This window comes from Rhineura floridana, chromosome 5 (genome assembly GCF_030035675.1).
Source record: "Rhineura floridana isolate rRhiFlo1 chromosome 5, rRhiFlo1.hap2, whole genome shotgun sequence".
NCBI classification, from domain to species: domain Eukaryota; kingdom Metazoa; phylum Chordata; class Lepidosauria; order Squamata; family Rhineuridae; genus Rhineura; species Rhineura floridana.
In genome coordinates, this window is record NC_084484.1 from 151,095,676 (window position 1) to 151,119,448 (window position 23,773).

The 23,773-nt window shown below is 43.6% G+C and overlaps 1 protein-coding gene across 5 annotated transcripts in view; it reads right to left on the reverse strand.

Moving 5' to 3' along the window:
- Positions 1–23,773, reverse strand: part of BRCA2 (BRCA2 DNA repair associated) — a 64,667-nt gene that overhangs the window by 4,640 nt on the left and 36,254 nt on the right. For 4 of the 5 annotated variants that reach the window (XM_061628426.1, XM_061628429.1, XM_061628428.1 and 1 more), the window contains exons 14-23: positions 20,034–20,221; positions 18,823–18,993; positions 18,257–18,614; positions 17,247–17,402; positions 16,997–17,138; positions 8,416–8,543; positions 7,475–7,676; positions 6,826–6,992; positions 6,606–6,744; positions 2,809–3,065 (exon numbers count right to left, since the gene is read on the reverse strand). In XM_061628426.1, coding sequence (XP_061484410.1) covers positions 2,809–3,065; positions 6,606–6,744; positions 6,826–6,992; positions 7,475–7,676; positions 8,416–8,543; positions 16,997–17,138; positions 17,247–17,402; positions 18,257–18,614; positions 18,823–18,993; positions 20,034–20,221 — 1,908 coding nt within the window. Of the gene's footprint in view, positions 1–2,808; positions 3,066–6,605; positions 6,745–6,825; positions 6,993–7,474; positions 7,677–8,415; positions 8,544–16,996; positions 17,139–17,246; positions 17,403–18,256; positions 18,615–18,822; positions 18,994–20,033; positions 20,222–23,773 lie in introns of those variants that run through there. The other variant, XM_061628430.1, reaches the window with a different exon arrangement.

Genomic DNA, 23,773 nt, shown 5'->3' on the forward strand with positions numbered 1-23,773 from the left:
ATTAACAGACTTAAGCTTGGGCTTGGCGCTCTCAGATATAGCAGCTGACTTGTGCTGAACACTCTCAGAGATATTAGTATGAGAGGCAGCCTTGCTGTGCTTTGTCTTTTTAAGCGTTTTTTTGTGATGCTGAGGCTTTATCTGCTGCTGAGAAGTAGATGCCAACAAAGCGTCACTGGGCACAGAAGCTGAGGGCACCAGATTATTAACATTATCAGAGGAGGTAGCAACACACAAGGGACTGGCCGCCAGATGTGGAAGGTGTGGCCGCCATAACTCACTCATAACTGCTTAACTCACACACACAGGTAGGAGGCATGGAGGAAGCTATTTACAATAGTTACTGCCCAAATAAAATCCCAAGTTAGACAAAAATAATTGCTGGGTTTAGTAAGACTGCCTCCTGGGTACTAATTCAGCACACAAGTACTTTAATTCTGCCCCTGAGCCAGGATAAAGAAGAGCAGAGACAGGAAAGGAAAGGGGGGGGGAAGGAAAGGAAAATATTATTATTATTATCATCATTATTATTGTTATTGTTGTTGTTTATTTCTACCCTGCCTTTTGGCCAAAAGGCCCTCAAGGCGGCTTACAAAAAAACACACATATAAAAATACATCAATAAAAACAATACAATTTACAATAAGCAATATATAAATAAATAAATAAATGTGGGTGAGAAGAAGGATGGGCACGGGAGAAGTCCAATGGAATGGATCTTGAGGGGAAAGACCTGGAGGAGAGATTCTCCGTGATGACTGAGATGATGAATTAACGACGCCATGCTACTCAGAGTGGATTTTAGTCCAGCCACCACCGACTGCCCCAACCCAGATCATCAAATGGCACCAGTCTCTTCGCTCCGGGCTTGCTCCTTGGTGGCTGCGGTGGCGGCTTCCCCTCCGGCTCCTGCATCTCTTCCTGCCCTGCTGCCGGTGGCTTGGGCGGGCCCGGCGTGGGCCTTGCAGAACTGCTCAAGGCTAACAGCGTGCTCCCCATGGCTCAGGTGGGCCTCCAGCCAGCACAGGGTGGCGTGGTGCTGGAAGAGGAGCAGCTCGGCCGGCGGAGCCTCATGCAGGTGGGCCGCCACCTCCCTCAGTGGGCAGAGGCGACGATGTCGGTGAGGAAAGTGCTGCGGGGCGAGGAGGAAGGCAAGGCTGACAACGCCTCCATGGCGCCTGGCGGAGGAGTCTCGCTGGCGGCAGTGCTGCCACTACTTTGGGCAGCTCCTTCTCCGCTATGCATATGCATGTATGCATGAAGGTTTCCCTGCCGTATATGTATAATATGGAGGTTTCCCTGCCATATATGTATAATTATACTCTACAGGCACATGTAACACACAAGGAAGGAATCAGTAATAAGTTAGAACCAAAAACCACTGAAAACTAGAGCAAAAATAAAGCAGAGGAAAAAAGAGGTCATTTTAAAAGACAAGCCATGCTGCCGGGCTGCCGCTAGCTGAACTCCTTGAGACGAAAGAAAAGGCAATTAACTGGAACTAGGGAGCACTGAAATAGTAATCCAGAACGTGCACAGACACTGTTCAAACTAGCTAGAAGTTAAAGAACAACCGCCCAAGCAGGGAAGAAGGGGAGGATGGGGAGAGGCAGCACAACTGACTGAGACACTGAAGGCAATATCATAAATAATTAGAAAGACTCACCAGGATTGGAAGGGAGGAATAGAAGATTAGAATAGGAACCACAATGGAAACCACAAAGAGGAAATATAAGTGAAACATAAGGTTGTAGTGAGAAAGCGATGCTGAATGACAGCAATCTAGGAGCAATCCGTCTACAGGCAGGAAATAGTCTGGGATGCTGCAAGCCTAGTAGTACTTCCTCAAATCTTTGTTTCCTGCTTGTGGACGATAGATAGCATTATAACGCATCTGATGGGCTGTTCTCCAGGGATAAATGATAATTTGGTGTATCTTCTTGTTTTAGTCTGCCTTTACTATTTGAGACACAAGGTAACTGTGGTGCCCCTGTAAATGTAATTACTGTAAACATGGTAAGTGCGGGTTTATTAGAGCATATGTGGTAAGTAGACTGAGTGAGAGGGGGGAGTACATGGGTTGGAATGTAGCTGAGTGTTGTATGATGATTGACTGAGTGTCTGAAGGTATAAATAAGAGGATGACAGTTGTGAGAGGGTGGGAGTGCTGAGATGGGTTTTTGGAGAGGGTGGTGGTTGGTTCTGGGTTTTGGAGGGGTGGATTGGATTTAGATGGGTAGTGAGGCAGGTTATTTATGACTAAGAAAGAAAGAGTAACACATTTTATGAAACTATACGCATGTTGACTGAACCTTTAAGTAATCTTGTTACTCTCTGTGTAAATAAATAAATAGTTCTTGGTTTACCAAAATGCCTGATCCTTGGCTGGGTTTCACAGACCAGAAGGGTGGGCAGGGCATATACCAAGACTGGGAAACAGTATAAATGGTGGCAGCGGTGAAGAGACAGTGTAATAGGCACAAAGATACAGGGGGGTTGAGGCCTGTAAGTGCATCCAGACACAATGTAGCAATAGGCCAGGAGGAGACTAAGGCACAGTCTCAAGGCAATATTGTTTACAGACAGTCTCAGGTGGTGGTGCCTAGCAGTGGGATCTTGAGAGATTTGTGCTAGGGCCGGTGAGAGAACCGTTTTGAGAGCAGGACCCTGAGGTGGGACTGTGACAGGGTGGTGACCACAGGAGGGGTTCTGACAGTAACATTTTAATAAAATATTTTTACATGCCCTTAGTGCATTGGATACCTAAGATACATACCTAACTGTTCAATTAGAAATTAATGATTTTACCTCTACAGTATTTTTCAGTTCATTAAACATTCCTTGGAGATGGTTTTCTTTTGGATTTGAGGAGAATGCAGAAAGATCTCCAGCAAATAAGGTGGGGATGTCTGATCTGAATTCAGGTCGCCATTTTAAATTGGTTGCAGAGATCAACACCGAAGGAATAATTATGTCATTAACAGCAAGCTGCTTAAGATCTGTACAGATCTGGACTGCTATGAGATTATGATTTTCATCTGACAGGTACATCAACGTAGAAAAACCTACATCAGAAATGAAACATACAGTTTAACTTCACTTTTTAAATTAAAAACATTAACATTTAAGATTTTTAAATTTTAATCATCTTCCAAATTAAAAATAAAAAACCCCAAGATGACATGAAAAGATTACAATTTATTATCCTAGAAGCTTTGTTTTATGTTCTATCTCCCAACTATAAGCAAGAGATAGAAATTTCTACCATCTCTAACTGAAAAGAGTTTTGTCTAAGATGTATGGGTATGAAGATAAGTTGGAAAATAATGTGCAATTACCAATTTAAAGCAAGCAGTGGATACGTGTTTGTACAGAAGGGCCAAGGTGCTTCTAGGATGTTGGATCAAAGGACAATTTGTACAAATTATTGGTATTATATTCTACTCAAAATTAGTAAATCATATGGAAATACTTCCAAGATAATTGATGGAGACATAACCAAGCTAACGAATACTTCATACAGATATACATGTGTGTGTGTTAGAACTAATTTGTAGTGAAGAAATACTGTAAAAGCAAAAGACATCATATGATAACATACGATTACTGGCAAATCAACATGTTTTTTAAAAAACCCTAAAAGGTAATTGTGGGGAACTTGTACAAAACAGTTTATATACAGTCTACTACAGATGACTGACTGCATTCTTCATCCAATTTTGTGGAGTAAAAACCTATTCCCAAAGCAGTTCTCATTGTGCAATTTACACATTAAGACCTACAGGGTAGTCCTTCTAGGACGTTGTCACAAATTATCATCTGTACAACATCACCAAATTTCAGCCAATTACCACTTACTGTTTTCTTCTGAGAACAAAACTGCCTGGGGCATAAACCATCCCAGAAATGCATTGCATTTTGCCATTGGGGTGTATTACTATCCCAGCCAATGTTAGAGGATTGAGGTAGTAAAACATCCCATAAATTTTAATAGAAAAATGGTCAGGGACAAGTCAACAAAGAGAACTAGTTATATTTCCCTCCCAGGCACACAACCTTGCAGTCACATGATAAAGCAGCAAACAAACTTGCAATCACATCTCCAATGTCCCATTGCTGCAGAAGGACAAACCTTTGGCTCTTGGAAGAAAAAAATGGCTTCTACAAGCAAAGTGAGTTTTATTTTACAAATTGTGGAAATTATAAATTCTATAGAAGTGTTATGAACACCCCCTCCCTTTACAGCATTCAAAGGAGAGATACCCCTTTATTTGCCTAGGCTATCCCCACATACACTTTTCTGGGAGAAGCTGGAATGGGAAGAGAATTAATCTGCATCCATCCAGAGCTGATTTCCAATCATCGTTCATGGGTTGGGTGGGTGTACTTTGAAATGCCCATAGCAGTCCCTTTGAAGGGTGATATCTACCTTGGTAATCAGCCTGGGTAGGGACAGGCAACTCAGCTTGGTTACAATGGTGTTACGAAGTGGTAGCACAGTGGTACAATGGTAGGAATGTAGCTGGGGACAGCTTTACTAGGACTGAGTTGGCTGAACATTTGCTTCAGAAAGATCTCGCTTATGTTGGCATCAATTGGAGGAATAAACCCTACATGCCAATGGAATTGCTGCCAGATCCCCAAAGACAAGTTCACTCTTCAATCTCTTGCTTTGATGGTGAACATACACTTGTGTCATATGTCCCCCCAAAAGGGGAATCGGTGCTTTTATTGTCAACCATGCATCATGACATGGTAGTGTCTGATGAACAGCATAAACCAGACATTACAAAGCAACAAAAGGTGAGGTGGATACTCTGGACCACCTCATATAGATATAATGCTTGCAAGCATAAAGTTCACAGGTGGCCAATGGAGATTTTCTTCAATATGATCAATGCTGCTGCCATTGGCACCTACGTGCTGTGGGTATATAATTATCCAAACTGGAAGCATATGTCTCTATGGTTTCGAAGGAGCCCACTACTGGTAACTCTGGGGGAGACCTAATTGGCCCAGAGAGTGAAGGATGCAAGGCGTTTGGCTCCAAACCAGCCACCCAGGCAACAGCATCTGCTCTTGGTCATAGAGCCCAACCTCCTCCAGCATCTTCTGCAACAACTGGATGCTGACACCTTTGCAGTATGGTACAAGATAAGAAAACCAGAACACCGTGCAATGGGAAGCGCTATGGGAAGTTCTGTTGCAGGGTCCACAGCACAGTGGAAACTAAGTGTGGGGGGTGTCAATTGGTTGGCACAAACCATATACTGTTGTCTGGGTACAGTTCTCTAACCAAAGATAGGTTTCTTAATAGGTTAGAAAACACCCCACAAACCTGTTAATGTTAGTTCTCAGTTGTAATAAAGTTTTTTTCTCTAGATAGTTTACAGTGTTTTCACAACATTTTTACGTTAAGATAATCTACCTTCTCTGAATGTTTTCTGGCTTTAGATATTGTCAACCACACTTCTGACACAACAGACATAAATGTTATCTGGAGACAATATATCACCCCACCATACATTGGAATTAAAATGCAGGTGAGTGAAATCATTAGCGATTTAAAAAGGGATTTTAATCAAATTTCTTCCAATGTAATTCAGAGGACTGTATGCAATGAAGTCTTCCCATTCATACAAGAACTTCTTCCGTGGAACTTCCCCTCCATCTCCTTTTGTGCTTACTGTGCCCATTAAATGTGCTCCAGAGGGTTGGGGAAAATCCCCAGAACAGATTTTGGGGGTGCACAGAGGGAGAAGTTCAGTTGCACTAGCAGAAGTCTGCATGAACAGGATGACAACCCAGAATTCTAAACAAACATTGATACTAATTGGTTGTTTTAACAATTAAAGTATATTACTTTCAACTACTTTATATTGCTTAGGAACATAATCCAAAGGCACTGATCATGCAGACCATGTGCCTTTTGCATTACAGAATTATATCCACTTTGATCCAAGGAAGCAAATATAGAAATAAGTGATTTCTGTTTGGCTATCTCTGTATACATGTAGGAATGCTAAGTGCCTAGAGCTTTCCAGAAATTGCTGGTAGTTACTTCTCTGAACAATGTTTTTTTCTATGAGATTAAGTGTAAAACACTTGTTTGTTTAGCAAAGTCATAAATATTCAGAATTACAGAACTGAATGCATAACAGAGTTCAAGTAGTTAACAGGCTTAAAAACCAAAGTACAAGTTCACCAAGGTGGGGTCAGTGGATGAACCTGATGAGATATAGATTGGTGCTTTCTGGCTCGTAGTATGTGAGATTCCTTGCCAGTCCTTGCGTCCAATAGGAACTCCACAATCATCTACTGTATCATGTATAATGCTTGACCTCAAAAGTCTGATATTTTCCTTTGGTTTCTATTCATGATTTCATTGTAAGATTAGAAGTTTGGACTTTAACAAGTTAAATTTAGATATGAACAGGATTTTGAACACTGTAATTGAAAAGCAAAACAGCAAATCTGATTTTGATAAAATTCCAGTTTTCAATTTTAAAAAATATTTTATCTACTTTTATAACGATTCTGGTTGGAAACTTAAAAACGTGATTATTTTAAGCAGGTTATAAATCTGGGCACCGCTTACAACATACCTGTTCCTTTTCTGAGAGAAACTACATATCCCACCACATCCACTTCAGAACAGGTTGGTTGGAAAGATGATTCCAACAGCTTGCTGAACTGCAGACACTCTCTTGGCCTGTAAACTTGTGATAGGATCTCTTGAGAAACCTGACAGAATTTTGGACAATGACATTATAAAGGTTGCTTAAACTTTTAGATTAATTCACATTTACAGGTCAGAATACTTACTGGCACCTGCAGATACTGAGTTTTCTTGGTAGCTGTTAGCTGTATCTCATTAGTCTCCGACTTGCCTTTGGATTGGGATGCAGTTAACTGCAAGATTCTATACCGGCCTCCTTCCCTTAGGAGTGTACAAACATGTGATGATGGACGCCAGATATTCAATAAAATCTCTAAAAATGAAAAATTGAACAATGTGTTATCCTTCAACAGCAAGATGGGCCATTGTTTAGAAGGCATTATGAAGTATAAAGTCATTTATATCTGGGCAATTTGAGAACATTAAGCTAATTTTTATTTAAAAGAGGATAATGATACTGCTACAGAACTCCATGGGGGGCATACAGTGGATTCAAAGATCAGGCAATATGAATAATCTAATGTTTAGGATAGAACCAGTGTGGTGTAGTGGTTAGAGTGCTGGACTACGACCTGAGAGACCAGGGTTTGAATCCCCACACAGACATGTAGCTCACTGGGTGACCTTGGGCCAGTCACTGCCTCTCAGCCTCAGAGGAAGGCAATGGTAAACCACCTCTGAATACAGCTTACCATGAAAACCTATTCATAGGGTTGCCATAAGTCGGGATCGACTTGAAGGCAGTCCATTTCCATCTTCAATGTTTAGATAATTAGGATCTCTGACCTTACTAACCTTTTTCTCTTTCTTGTTTTCTATAATCCACAATTCGCAGCTTGATTACAGTGGTTACATCCCTTCTGCAGGAACTGTTTTCCTCCTGCTCAGCAGACTCCACTGCCTTCCTGAATTCTGCTTCTATAAATGCTTGCTTTTTATCATTTACCATCTGTCTATGACTGTTCAAGGCCTTTAATTGCTCCTCATTGAAATAGCCCTGAAATCACAACAGTAATGTGGATATGCCCATTAACGATAAAAGGAAAAAACCCTACTTTATAAGCCCCAGTTCCACAATGGTATATTGAGTTTTTAAAACCAAGCAAGTTTTTTAAAGTCTTATTGGCTCCAGAATGTAAAAAAATATATAAATAGTGGTGTTATTTTGTTAAATATTATACGAAAACACAAATGAAATTTCCATCATAGCCCTGAACTGTGAAAAAGAAACAGCACAAGTGATCCTTGCCCTTTTTTGTTTCTAGTGTAATGTCAGAGTGTGGCCTGCATCTCCATAACAGCTAGAATCGCAAGCACTACAAACCCATAGCTTCTTGTGGAAACTGGCTCTTACTTTCCTGCTTTGTATTTCGGTCAAATAAATATCTTCATTTCACCGTACAAAGTTTTCTGTAAACCTTTCAGAAACTATATCAAGTTTAATTTCATATTCAGCTTAACTCTCTGCTCACTCCCATCCTTCCATCTTGTGATCAAACTCTAGAAGGGCACATGGGCAAGAGATGTAATCCAGAAACTGGCATTCATATCTATGATATCTATACTCTGTTTTCAAATATTCATTTCCACATACATCTCAATTTCTTTTATCTTCAGTTTACATTTTTAAGAACCATAAACTCATCAGCTCTAAAAGTCAGTCATAATTAAAAATAGTGAGGCATTTCATAAGTTGATAGAGCAGAAATAATTATAGTTATTCAAAACATTCTTACTTCCAGATAGGCTGGATCAGCAGCATTAAGAACTGCCTCATAAAGTTCTGCACCATCTTGCAAACATCGAATCTGTTGTCTGGTTAATGTGCGGGATCGCAGTACTCTTTTGTCTCTTCTGCCATCATCTATTTTTAAGAAGTTTGTATAAATTTAGAATCTACACCATATAACAATGATAAAGAATACTAAAGTCTGCATTAAAATACAATAAAATTGGTTTAGATTAAAAAGCCAGTTAAACAATTACCACCTTAAAAATCTAGCTCAAGAAAGTCTGACCATTCCAGAATGTGCATAGGCTGAGTGGCAAGCCTCCAACATCAACATCACCTTTTAGGTTTATATCCTCCCTCCAAAGGAGAGCAGGGTGGTATGAAGAAGATCTGTCTCCTCACATAGTAGAACATCTCCCTGGCACAAACAATGTGCTGTTAAGAGCACTTTGGTAAATCAGAGAGATTATGATGGGACATAACAATCTGTAAGGTATGCTGAACCTAAGCCATATCTATAGTTCAAAATGCTAGTTTTGAATTGTTTCTGGAAGTTGTATTTATATCCTGCCTATCTTATTTAGGAGTGAAGCCTATAGTGGTTAAGAACCAAATCATATGTGATGCGAGAGTTCCATAATCTGATCCACTGTCTTAAAACTTTTGGTTGGAGCAGCAGTGCTGGGGGAGCAAGTGTTTACGACCATTTCCCCTGCTGTTGCCTCCATCTAAAGCACCCCACAAACCTGCTATTAGCACTACTGCAGCAATAGAGTAAAATTGCAGGCCTGACAACACAGAATGGCAAGTCACTTCTGAGCAAGACCCAGTCTGGATGCTCTTCTCAACTCTCTCCTCCCCCAATCTTCAGCAGCAGCAATTCCTTTCTCATTGGTTGCCCCTTGTCCTTGGTTGCGCTCATTCACTCATTCCCACCCATTTCCTTGCATCCAACCACCTTCTATCGTGTACTTTTTGCAACTCATCTAATAGGATGCTGACTATCACATTCTGCACCAACTGAAGGTTTTGATTTTCAGTGGCAGCACTGTGTGGGATGCAACAGATCACAATCAAATTTTAACAGCAATACTTTTGTGGCCATAGATTAAAGTACTCCTGAACAAAAGTTCAGCATTGAGCCCTGTATATGGAAACTCAGTTTCTATATGAACAGCATACAGTGGAAGTTGAAAGATACTAGTGTTGCATTGGATCTGCCTTTCTACTAATTAGGAAGTAAAGGAATCACTCACAACATTGTCTCATATGTTTTACCACAAAAAGGACCACCTGCTGACTGCTTTTTGGTTTTAAAAAATATTTTTTGAAATTTTATTTTTGCAACTCACTTTAAAACTCCCTATGGAAAGTGACAAGTAAACTGAATAAAAATTATAATAATGGTAAATAAATAAATAAATAAATAAATAAATATGGAGTGTGTTGGAGCCGACTCAATTTGCATGGTCAAACCTTGGCTTAATGTCAAGGTATGCATGAACTTTAGGCACCCATGCACAAGTGAACAAATGAAGTAACTGCAGTTAATCATAGCTTCATCTGAACGGCTTTCCAACAAGACAAGATTTGGAAGCCAGCTTTAAACCATAGCTTCATATTCTGGCTTGTTTGAAAGCCCCTAACCATATTTGGCATGGTTAACTGTGGCTTCTTGGCTTGCTTCACTGCTCACACAAAACAAAGTGGCTGCGTATAGAACCTGAAGGTCGTGCAACCAGTGTGTACTCTGGCACTAAAGTGCTTTCTAAACCAATCAATTTCAACTCACATGTTATTCTCTACACTAAATTGAAAGACTGGTTTGTTGGTTTGAATAGACTAACAGTGCAACCCAATACATGCTTACTCAGAAGCAAGCTCCATTGGGTTCAGTGGGACTTACAGTACTCCCAGGTAAGTGTCTATTGGATTGCAGCCTAAATTAATTTTGAGCCAAAAGAACTAGGATAGACTCTATTTGTAGGAATCCCAGTTCTAAAATCAAAGACGCAATCTTTGGGGAAGTTATTTCCTTTAGACCTAGTACCTACATAGTTGCCAATTTCATCTCATGCAAGCTGTTGTACAATCAGACCATTTAAAAATTTAAGTTCACTTTTTCTATACGCTGCTTTAAGGCACCCTGCGTGAAGTGTAACACAGTAGAAGACAACTTTACATGCAGAATGTACCATTGCCATCACCTGAAGGGTGATTTTCTCAGGTAGCCTGACATCATGTGGGTTATAGCTCCACCTAGCGTCCAAAGGCAAGAGTGGATTGAAGTCAAGACCTGGGGCATCAAGCCCCTCCCACTCCAATTTCATTCGTGACGAGACCGAAGTGAGATATATCTGTGAAGACAAAAACAGCCAACGGGCCTACCAGCAAGGAAAACATCGTCCCAAATAATAGCCTAGAGACGAAATACACTTTAACAGTTTGAAAAGGGTCTTGACTTGACTAACTAGTTTAAATAGTATAACTCTGAAGAGTGAGAATTTGAAATACAGAAAATACCCAGAAAAACTCCAACAGGGAGGGCCATGATGTCAGTCTACCTGAGAAAATCACCCTTCAGGTGATACAAATGGTACATTTTCCTCAGGTTGCCTGACATCATGTGGGATGTACCAAAGCAGCCCCAAATAGGGAGGGACCGCCCCTTGATTACTTGCCATAGAGAACCTGTTGTAGCACACGGCTCCCAAGGAGACATGGGCAGAAGCATAACGGTCTATCTTGCAATGTCCTATGAAGGAATTTGGAGTAGACCATACAGCCGCTCTGCAATCTCTGCAAGAGGTGCATTGGTAGCGAAGGCAGCCGAAGTGGCTGCTGACCCAGTTGAGTGCGCCGTTATATTACGGGTCACTGGCAGCTGAAGTGACTCATAGGCCAATGCAATGCAGGCACGCAATCAACAAGATAACGTAGAACTGGCCAGCCATGTCCCCAGATTACGAGGGTGAAAGGATACAAACAGTGAAACCGTTGATTGTATGTCCTGAGTTCATGACAGGTAGGTCTTGAGGGCCCTCCGGACATCTAACGAGTTCCAGGCCTTCTCCAGTGGATGGACAGGATTTGGACAGACCAAGGGAAGAACAATGTCCCGGTTGCAGTGGAAATCTGAATAAGCCCTGGGGTGAGAAGACGGGTCTAGACATAATATCAGGAAGTCCTTAGGGAAGATGCAGAGGCCCTGCTGCTGAACATCGAAATGAGCCTGACAAGGCTGCATGGAAGTTGTAGGAGCTGATATCGCCCAGGAAACTGCAGGAAACAAGTTCCCCAGCCCCCTAGATCATGATGTTATTCTGCTAGACATCATTTACCAACGATAAACGCAACACAGAAAGTCTGAGGTTCCTCAAAAGGATATACAGAGATAAAGAGGGCTAAACTCAGAACTAAGGCTAATGCAATTCGACTAAATTAGGTCCGTGGAGGAGGCACTGGGTTGAACCACTGTTGCCCCTGGAAGAGGCCTCCTAGTTCAGGCTCAAGGCAAAGGTGGGAAAAACTGATATTGAGGTTAATGCAAAAAATCGGACATAATCCCAGCCGAGGAGTATGCTCACTCTCTGGCCTAGCTGGACCCCTTGCAGTAAATAGACAGAATAGTATGAATTCATCAGGAGAATGCTACACCTTTGTCTGCGCCAGGAGACTGAGTAGCAAGCTGGGCCCTGTCCCTGGGAATCTAAGGGAAAGGTTAAGCGTTTCTAGAGTCAGTGGATAGACTGAGAAAGTGTCCATCACGTTCCAGAAGAAGCCTCAACACCAGCCTTGCTGCCCAGATGCAATGGTGAGGAGGAAAACTAGAGGTTCCAAGGTTGGCTACTATAGTCACCGTGGGACCCCCTCACCTACCTTAAGATCAATGTACACCTTGTGCGGGTCAGACTGCAAGTCACGTTCATCCCCGCAAAATTCCTGCTGACACAGGCTATGTGAAACATGGAAGCGACAGCTGCTGAAAAGGCTAGCGCTGAAAATCACTGACTGCTGCTGAAGGTGCTGCTACATAGCAGTGGCATCTGAAGAAATGGCTATAGCTGTGCTGTTCCTAAATAACGACATTTAGAAATCCAACACAGGGTTATCTGGCCACAAATATGCCCACACCGAAGTAGGAAGCCGGCCCAAACCAAATAGCAACCTCTGTAAAGGAAGAGAAGTGGAATGGCGACGCCCAAAATGACCCCAGCACAAGAGTGTGGAGGTCTGGTCTTTAACGAGCTAAAAATGCAGGCAAAGGCTGGATTCGCAAGGCCAGAAGGGCCTAACCAAGTGACTCTGAATGCAGCCTAGCCAAAGAGAGTTGCCCAAGGGTGATAATAGCGAGCTCAAAGCTGCCCAACAGAGGCAGAGGCAGCAATCTGCCTCTAATTGGCTCCAAAACCCAGTAAGGCACGTACACAAGCACCTCAGTAGAGGGAGCATTGCCTCACAAAATCAGCCCAACCACACACCACCGAAGGGCATGTGGCAACCTCTGAGAGCCAAATAACTGCACTCAGTGGGGAGGGGCATTGAGAGTGTCCTTCCGCACTGGTGTAGTTCCTGACAGGCACTGTGGATACTTATCACGGTTCTGCAGCAGCCGCCACCCGCTTGTCTGGATATGTTGGCAGATTGGAAACATTGCCAAGACGCTCCATGTAGACAACAAGTGCACATAGAAGATGGGATCGGTTAACCTTTGAACATAGCCCAGAGAGGTATCCCAGGGTGAAAACATGGAAATACCATCAACTACAGTCCAAGGCAGGTACTTGTAGCCAAGAAGCGCCTCTAAGAACCAAAGCAATTGCACACAGTGGGAAGGAGCAGTGAGGCCATCCTTTGGCAGTAGTCTTAAATCTGGGACACCGTGGAGAGGTGCAGTGAGAGAGTCCCTCCTCACAGTGTTGCCTGTGATCTGATAGGAACAGCGAGGAGCTCCTTACGACTCTACAGCGTGGCCTGCTCATCTGCATATGGCTTTCATGCCTGAGGAGAAACCTCTGACATGGACTCACTGGAGGTGTAGGCAAATAAGAGGACAACCAGTTAATCTGCCTCACCAAAATAGTAGAAGAGACCTCTGGCAGGTCTGGCTAGCTACCAGCCAAAAAGGGCGAGAGGTGATTCACATGATATAGACTCACCTGTTGCCTGGGCTGGTCCACACTCACCTGTCATCTGGCCTCATTAGAAATATGCACTCGAGTAGGTGTCTGGCCACTGATCTCCTGTCCTATACATGCACAAGGCAAGAGTTGCGGTATATGTCACCAGCAAACACACAAAGGTAGGAGGAGACGTATGGAGAGAGGCCAGTACATGCACACAAAGGAGAAGATGCAGTACTGCTCCTGTTTTTAAATGCTTGGTTTTGTCGAAAGCCTTGGAGTGAAGCCAGGAATGCTTGTTGTTTGTGGCTTTGTGTTGCGTCGGGGCAATGGGGAGGATTTGCACTATGGATGCTAGGTTCCGAGAGAAATAGTCTTGATCTAATATGACACCAGCAGAGCTAGATACACACACACAATGGTGAAGGTGCAGTCTCGCTACAGAGCACTATATAGTCAGACAGTTATTAGCAGGACCTTTCGTAGTCTAATCGGATCTGGATAGGGTCGTCTAAAAGATCATCCAGCCACATCGTAGAAGCTCTAGAGGAGATGAGAACTGCAGCAGAGCCTGAATAGCTGAGGTGGTAGTCCCGTGACTATGGCAAGGACAGAAAAAACGTGCCCGCAGTGGGCGAACCCATTCTTCCTTGGCCAGTTTGTTGATGGGATCTGGCACAGGAAGGCAGTGATCTGTTGATCTTGTAAATTTCAAAATCTTGGTCCCCTACACAGGGGGAATAGCAGATTCAGTCTGGAAAGTTTGGAGACCTAAGGTATCCAAAACTCTGCAAGCGAGGGGCAGATAGTCGGCCATATGAAAACAGGCAATAAGACGCATCCTCCTCCAGTACTGAATCATCGCTCTGCTCACCTCCCTCGTCTTGAAGAAAAAATGAGGGATCCTCTGAACCGGTAGTCCCATCGCCAATCCTGCCTCTAGCGACCTCAAAAGGATTTGGTGAGGGTGGTGGATGTACCTCACTGCAGCCACAATGTCTCATAGCGCCAGAATGTCTTTGCTCATTTTGCTGAGGAATGGACTGGCCTGTGACCCTGACTGCGCTTGTGAGAAGAAGTTCAGTAAGTCCTGCAACTGTGGGAGAAACTCAGGGGACAACTGCAATCCCAGATGAGGGGCAAGAGCGGACATCTGAGGATCCAAGGTCACTGACTGCACTTGGCGGAGCAGAGGCTGGTGCCCTTGTTGAGGCAAATTAGCAGTGGTCTCATCAGACCGGTGGGATGTATGAGCCCCAATTGATGACACGGGTTGAGAAGGTCAGTTCCCAGCTGGTTGGCTAAGGAGCCCTTCAAATACGTCCTCAGATGAGCCGGCGGGTGAATGAAAGAGGGCTGTTAATCTGTCTTGGCCAGAGCCTCTGAAGTCGGGACAGACACGTATCGTGCTTTCTTGGCAACGGTGTGGCTAGATAAATGTGTGGTTTTAGTGACAGCCTTGGAATGAAGTCTGGGTTGCTTGTGGTTAGTAGACGTGTGACGGCCTGGGGCCTTACACGGTTGCTGTGCCCCTGTAGCATGAGCTGTCTCTGTCTGGTGATCTGCCACCATATACACACACAAGGTGGTTTGCGGTATGTAACACCAACACCCTCTTCATACATGCCACACAGATGGGGGAGAATGTACGGTATATATCACCAACATACACTGCTGTACACGCCCACAGGTGGGGGAGAATGTACAGTATATATATATTGCCAACACACGCTTCTGGACATGCCCACAGGTGGGGGAGAATGCACAGTATTCACCAACACAATACGTAACAGGAGAGGTGCAGTGCAGTTACTGTGCAGATAAGCTGTGAGAAGAGAGATGTCAATACACGCCCACAGGTGGGGGAGAATGTACAGTCCCAAATGCACTGTAGTAAATACGTAGCAGGAGATGTGCAGTGCAGCTGCTGTGCAGGTAAGTTGTGCAGATCAGTCGTGTGAGGTGAGAGATCAATACATGCCCACAGTACAGTCCCAAATGCACAGTGCAGCGGTGTGGCCAAATAGACTTCTGTACACGCCCGCAGGTGGGGGAGAATGTACAGTCTCAACATGCAGCTGCTGTGCAGGTAAGTCGTGTGAGGAGAGAGATCAATACACGCCCATAGGTGGGGGAGAATGTACAGTCCCAAATGTACTGTAGTAAATATGTAGGAGGAGAGGTGTAGTGCAGCTGCTGTGCAGATACGTCATGTGAGCAGACGGGTCAGTACACACCCACAGGTGGGGGAGAATGTACAGCCTCAAATGCACTGTAGTACACAAGGTGCAGCCACTGCTGTGGAGATGAGTCTTTGCAGGATTTCTCTGTACTTTAGTTAAAATAAAAAAAATTTAGACTCTGGTGGAAAAAAACTGAAACTATGCACACACAAGGAGGCAGATAGGAAAAGGAAAAGTCTTAACAGAAAAGGTGGGAAATAGGCAAAGCAAAGGTGGTGCCCGCTAAAAAAAGAGTGGGAAAACTCAAACAAAATGGCGGCCAGGAAGCAGAAAGAAGCAATGGTGGCTGGCGAGGAGTACCTGCGACCCTCAAACAGCAAGCGAGGAGAAATAGCTGCCGTCTTAATAAAAAACAGCCACTGCGTGCCTCTAACGGCCACAATAGCAAGCTGGATGGAACCAGCCGCGGTCTCCTACATAGCCTCAGCCGCAAGTCGGGGGGGGGGGGAACGGAGAAGCTGTCTTTAAACGGCTGCCTTGGTGCCCATAAGGCAGCAACAGGGAGCTGTAAGGGGGAGCCGCAGAAATGAGCTCCAAAACGCTGAAGAAACCCAGCCGCTGCCGCCGCCTGAAGCTTAAGGCTGTAAACGGGACTGCTCGTAAGGAGAAGGCGCACCAGCTCCCCGCCGCTAAAACTCTAGCTGGCGGCAAGGACAGGCATGAGGCTGTAAAGGGGAGCCGCAGCCGCGGACTCCCAGCCAAGGCTCGTCGGACAAGAAAATGTTCGAGGCCAACGGGGGAACAGCAGCCGCTCCAACCCTCAACCAAGGGACTGAGGGGGGAGGAAAAACAAGGAAGAACCCCCCAACAAACGTCCCAGTCAAAAAATAAAAAACAGTGAAAGAGGGAAGGAAACGAAAGGACAAAGCAATCAGTCCCGCACACTCAGTCACTCAAAAAAACACACACAAAAACCACACTAAAACTTAGCTATAAACACTACACCAGGAGAATCCAAAAGCCTCGGACAAAGGCAAGAATGAAAACTGGAGTGGGAGGGGCTTGATGCCCCAGGTCTTGACTTCAATCCATTCTTGCCTTCGGACGCTAGGTGAAGCTATAACCCACATGATGTCAGGCTACCTGAGGAAAATGGCATTTTTGGATCAGATCCAAGCCATAGAATATTATTGTAGAAATGAAAATACGTTTATAAACCTGACATAAGGCAACATTCAGCATTCTAATAACAATTAAACAGTTAATGTTGGTATTTTACCCTCATTCTTCTCAAATTCAGCTTGTATATTTGCAAGCAATGCTTCTAGGGTTTTTTGTCGATTCTCAGCATGCTTTGCAGCTTCTCTTTCTTCGGCTCGACAGTTACGAAACACATAGGAACCTGCTGTTTTTTCCATCCACTGCAATAAATATTCATTGAACATTCAGCCATTTAGTTTTGGATTCGCTTCAGAAGGATAACAGTTGAAAATAATTGAAAGTTATCAGAACAAGCGATAGTAATTTACCTGTATGGGATAAACTCTTTGAATAACAACATCAATGCAACCAACAGTCCCACCATTACCAAGGAGCGATGCCAAGGGCAAAGAGAATGGCCGAGGATCCCGATGATATCCTAATTTTGCATACCATCGAGCACGTCGAGTACCATTAGATGAAATCTAAAACAAAATTATTAAGCATCTATAAATATAGCGGCTATAAAGCAGCCCACTAGGTCTGTAGATTCTTATATATGTAAAGTACAGTAGGGCCCCGCTTCTCGGTGCCCCGCTTTCCGGTGTTCCGGTAATATGGCGCCAGCGGGGCAAACAGCTGGAGGGGGGGCTGGAGCTCCCTGTGCTCCAGCTGATCTCGCCAGAGAAGGAGAAGATCAGCTGTACAGCTCTACAGCTGATCTCTTCTGGCGTGATCAGACGCCTGTGCTACAGCTGATCTCCTCTTCTGGCACGATCAGACTCCCGCGCTTGAGCTGATCGTGCCGGAGGAGGGGAAGATCTGCTGTAGTGCACTACAGCTGATCTTCTCCTCCTCCAGCGCTATCAGCAGGTTAGGTTCCAGACCCCCACGCTACAGCTGATCTGCTTTCCGGCGGGGGTCTGGAACCTAACCTGCCATATGAGCCCTACTGTACTAGCATTTGCCACACACTTCTAGGACCTAAAGTTAGTTTCAGATGAACCTTCCAGGAAAAATTCAGATTGAGTGATTCATAGCCTACAACACTGGTTGTCAACTGGTGTTTTTGAAAGTTTAGCAGGAGATCCTTAATACAAAGTTAGGTAATTACAGCCTTATAATTATAAAACAGCTTTGAATGAAATAATTATATTTCAAGCTGCTAGTAGTTCTTTAAATGTTGCTTCAGAAACAAATGATTGCTCATTGGTAATAAATGTATTATCCATTGGTTACAATTTGCTATCTCTAACTTTTTCTATTTCTCCTTCAGATTGCAAGCCTTTTGGTCAGCGCTGTCTTCTTAAAAAAATTGTACAGCAAATATTCATTTTACCTTCAGCATAAGAGATTCTGGTGCTTCCAGTGGAGTACTTGCATCCTGAGAACCCACAAGTTCTGCTCCATGTACAACAATCTTTTGACCTACAGTCAACCTCTTTCTATACAATAGTGACTGAAGGGGAGGGTCCAATACAGCCTTAATTCCATACCAGCCATCTGTAACTTCAACCACTGCCATGTCTTTTTTGCTGTCCTCAGCAGTGCTTTTATCACCACAGATGTTTAACATATTTGTGTTTAATGATACGATTTTAGAGATGCACAGTATGAGTGTTTTAGCAGCAACATCATCTCTCTCTGTTATCCTTTTGATGGCTGAACGATGACTTTTGTCAACTTCCATGTCATACCTTTCAAAAGAAAAAAATGTAAAATGTCTTCAAATTAGAATTGGGAGAAGGATGTTTTGAGAGGCAGTTTCTTATTAACATAAGTGCTCAGCTTTGAGAAAAAATACATTTCCAATGAAAGAAGAGATATTTACAGTTATAGAAATAATTTTAAACTATTTTTAATTAAAAATGAAAACCATATTCCAAATTTTAATCTGTATTATACCTGTACTTTAGTTGAAGCAGTACTCTTTCTGGAGTCAAACATTTATCGGCAAATTCCTGTGGAAATGCAACTTCCATAGCTGCTAGTTTCCATACAATCCACCTATAATGATTGTACACCCAGGCTTTTGAAATTAGCTTAGGATCTACACCAGGTGTGTCACACAAAGCCCTGTGCAAATTGATCAGAATATTCATCAAGTTATTAAAACAAAATGCTTAAGAATTTTCAAGACAAAAGTAGCAACTACCATTAATAACTCAAGTTTTTAATGCCCATTTTGAGGAGACCCATTATAAATAACTGTAAAAGGCTAAATCTCTAAGTTACATTGCTTAATCTAATCATATTTAGCTTAATTAATCTAATTAGCATTTTGCTAGCCACAATTGGTGCCAAAACACAGGTTTGTAAACTTGGAGCAAATACACCATTCTTCTAATTGAAAGGGAGGGAGGATTCACACAGAGAAAGGACATGTGAACTCGCAGGTGCTCCTGATCTACTAATCACTGTTAGGCAACTGGGCAGCCTTATGTCTGCATTAGTCCACCTGTTCAGCCAAAGTTAAACACATTTAAGTCTCTTTATTCCAATGGGAGGTTTAAGGGCATGCTTAACTGGATTTAAAAGTGTAGAACTATAGTTGGATCATAGCTTTCCTATTTAGGTTTGAATTGGAAAATATGTAAGTACTTATGAAGATAGCAACAAAACAATTATAATAATTTTAAAGCATTTCCAGCAAGAATATCAACACAACATTGCTAATTAATATTTTAAAGAAAGAATAGAGTGACTTGTAGCAATAAATTATTGCTCTTATTGTTTATTAAATAAAGCTGCTTTTTCAAGGGAGGTCAAGAATAATTTGCTAGGAGATTCAAGAAAACTTTTCAAAAGGCATGTAGTTAAAATGTACGAAAAAAGGTTAAGCTTATATAGGTTTCAACATATATTGTATCTGATTCAAATTCCTAAGGATCTGCATTGTCCTGATTCTATCAATTATAATTTTCCAGAAAGGACAGCAGAGTACACAGATTTTGAATTTCTAATATATTATGCAAAAACAGCTTCTTTAAATATTTTTTTCATCTCAATCTATAAAAAGCTCTGACTTCCAACATTAAAACATTATCAGAGGTTCATAACTGTAAACATTTAATAACACACTTTATATTTAAACATGAAAATACTCAACAAAATACCTATAAAATTCTTCTTTTCCTGCCTTTCCCTCATCAGTAGGAATAAGATAGCCTCCATCAGCCAGTTGTATTCCATGTTGTTCTAGAAAATATTCTCTACTGAAAAAATCCTGGATGATAAACTGAAAATCTTCTGCATTTCTGCTGTTTATTTTTATACACTGCTTGGAAATACCAAGTGCATACAACTATAACAGTAAGAAACAAGTAGAATAATTTAATGTTGTTATGTATACCCATTACCTATACACCAATGCACATTTTTTAGAAATTACAAACAATATTTCTTGAACATTAGAAATTCAAGACTATGAAGTCTGTAATAAAGACATGGGTTCTTAATGGAAAGTGCTCAATTACTGTATCGTTGACAACTGAATCCCTTAGTAGGCCAATTTAAAGTCCTATGAAAGTCCCAGTGAGAATGTACCATTGGTATCACCTGAAGGGTGATTTTCTCTAGTCCGACATCATGTGAGATATAGCGCCATCTAGCGTCCGAAGGCAAGAATGGATCCAAGTCAAGACCTGGGGCATCAAGCCCCTCCCACTACAGTTCATTCATGACGAGACCGAAGTGAGATATATCTGTGAAGACAAAAACGGCCAACAGGCCTACCAGCAAGGAAAACATTGTCCCAAATAATAGCCTAGAGACTGAGACTAAATACACTTCAACAGTTCCAAAAGAGTCTTGACTTGGCTAAATAGTTTAAACAATATAACTCTGAAGAGTGATAATTTGCAAAATACTAAAAACCCAAATCGCCTCCAACAGGGAGGGCCATGATGTCAGACTACCTGAGAAAATCACCCTTCAGGCGATACCAATGGTACATTTTCCTCAGGTAGTCCGACATCATGTGGGATGTACCAAAGCAGCCCCTAATAGGGAGGGACCGCCCTGATTAATTGTCGTAAAGAACTTGTTGTAAAACACACCTCCCGAAGGAAGCATCAGCAGAGGCATAACGGTCTATCTTGTAATGTCTTATGAAGGAATTTGGGGTAGACCATACAGCAGCTCTGCAAATCTGCTAGAGGGCCGTTGGTTGTGAAAGCAGCCATAGTGGCTGCTGACCTAGTTGAGTGCGCCGTTATATTATGAGGCACTGGCAGCTGAAGTGACTCATAGGCCAATGCAATGCAGGCATGCAACCAACAAGATAACGCAGAACTGGGCACCTTTTCCCCCAGAGTACGAGGGTGAAAGGATACAAATAGTGAATCCGTTGACCATATGTCCTGGGTTTGAGACAGGTAGGTCTTGAGGGCCCTCCGAACATCTAGCGAGTGCCAGGCCTTCTCCAGAGGATGGACAGGATCCGGACAGAACGAAGGAAGAACAATGTCCTGGTTACAGTGGAACGCCAAAACGACCTTGGGACAGAAGGAGGGATCTAGACACAGTACCACTGAGTCCTTATGGAAAATACAGAGATGGAGGGCCGAGGGCAGTGCCCCCAGCTCTGAGACTCTTCTCGCTGAGGTGATCACCACGAGGAACAGGACTTTGAAGGACAAAAGTCATAATGGCACAGATCGAAGGGGCTCAAAAGGAGGCCGCTGTAGGGCTTGCAGGACCTTCAATAAACTCCACGAAGGAAAGCGGTGACAAACTGCTGGCGACAGTAGGGCGGCTTCCTTCAAGAAATGTTTGACGAGTGGGTGTGAGCCCATAGGAATACTAGGAGATGTGACAGAGAGAATAGACAATATGGTGGAGGCGTGGCGACGCAAGAGGTTTAAGTTCCATCTTCAGGCCTCTATGTAGAAATTGCAGTAGCTGTTGAACATTACCCTGAGATGACTGTACGTTTTGAGAGTCACACCAGTTAGAGAAGGCAAACCAAGTGCTCTGGTAGATACGGGAGGTTGACTGTTTTCGAAACGCGAGGATTGTATCCACAACCTCCTGAGAAAGACCTGAACTAATCAAATGTCCCCGTTCAAATGCCACACTGTCAGATTGAGCCATTTGGGATCCGGATGCCAAATCGGACCCTGAGATAGGAGATCTGGTCTGAGTGGCAACCTCCAAGAATCCGTCACTGAAAGGGACAGCAGATCAGACAGCCAAGTCCGGTGGGGCCAGTATGGAGCTATCAGGACCAGACGGGCCCTTTTGCGTCACAGCTTCCTCAGGGCCCTGCTCAGTAGCGGTATCGGGGGAAAGGCATATAAGAGGCCTGCTGGCCACTGTGTTAACAGTGCATCTACCGATTCCGCATTGGTGTCCAGATACCTGCTGAAGTAGCGAGGTAGCTGGTAATTGTGAGTGGAGGCAAACAGGTCCACTGAAAGGCTGCCGAACTGTCGTTGGAGAAGGCTGAGCACCATGGGGTGAAGCTTCCATTCTCCTGGGAGCACTTGTTGTCTGCCGAGCAAGTCGGCCATAACGATCAAAACACCACTGAGATGTTCTGTCCGCGGTGAAATCAGATGTATTTCGGCCCAGTCGAAGAGTTGAGACACCTCCATCTGGATGAACTGTGACCTGGTTCCCCCTTGCCTGTTCAGATGTGATTTCACACAGGTATTGTCTGTGCGAATCAGTACGTAGCCTAGAAGGAATATAGGTTGAAAATGCCGAAGGGCCAGATGGACTGCTCTCAGTTCCAGCCAGTTGATATTCTGAGTTGCTTCTGTGGTGGACCAGACAGACACCCTGAACAAATAGGGAATTGCAGTGGGGCCCCCATCCGGACAGATTGGCATCTGTTGTTATTACAGTTCTGTCTGGTTCTGGGAACGGGGTTCTCTTTCTGAGAGTTTTGAGTGTCGCCACCAATGGAAGGAGGCCCACAGAGACGGATGGAGGTAGATTGATCGGTGGTTGGACGTGGCAATGTCCTGTTGGAGAGGGAGTAAAGCCCACTGTAAGGGTCGAGTGTGGTGCCGAGCCCATGGTACGATGTGGATGGTCAAGACAAACATCCCCAGAGCCCTTACCAGAAGCATTATGTCCGCTCTTGATCGACTTGCGAGGTGTAAAGCCATCTCCTTGATGGCCGTAACCCGATCTGGTGATAAAAAGACCATGGCCTGTGTGGTGTCTAAAATTGTGCCCAGATGTTGCAGTCTCCAAGTTGGCTGAAGTTGACTTTTGTCATGGTTGACAAGCCAACCCTCGGTGCGCAAAACCGTGAGGGTAGAGCGAACGTGAGAGAGGGCCAGATCCCTGGAACCCACCCGAATCAACAGATCATCCAAATACAGGTAAATGTGAACGCCCTGGAGGTGGAGGGAAGCCACTTTGGTGAAGACTCTCGGAGCCAACGAAAGTCCAAAAGGCATTGCCCAATCCTGGAAGTGATGGGGGCCGAAGGCAAATTGTAGGAAACGTCTGAGGGCTGGGAGATCTCTGACCCAAGCGACCTGTCAGACGCAACCAGTGACTTACAAACAGTAGCAACCTGCCCCCTACAGGGAAGGCGTCAGTATTGTCTGCGCTGCTGAGTTCCCCTGCCATATGATGAAGTTGAGGCTCCTTGACTTCCCCGGTTCTGGAATCTGCCTTGGAAGCGTTGTCTATTCCAGGTTCCTGTGGAGGAACGGAAATCAGAAGATAGAAAATTGTGGCCCCGTCCCACAGGCTGCGGTCTGCGAAAGAGCTGAAAGGAGCGATATGGGGAGAAACGTCTAAAAGTCCTACGATCCTCCCTCTTGGAAGTGGCCAATACTGGTCTTCGGCTGTCCTTAGGGTCTACCAAGACAGCCTTGAGGGCTTCGTCTCCGAA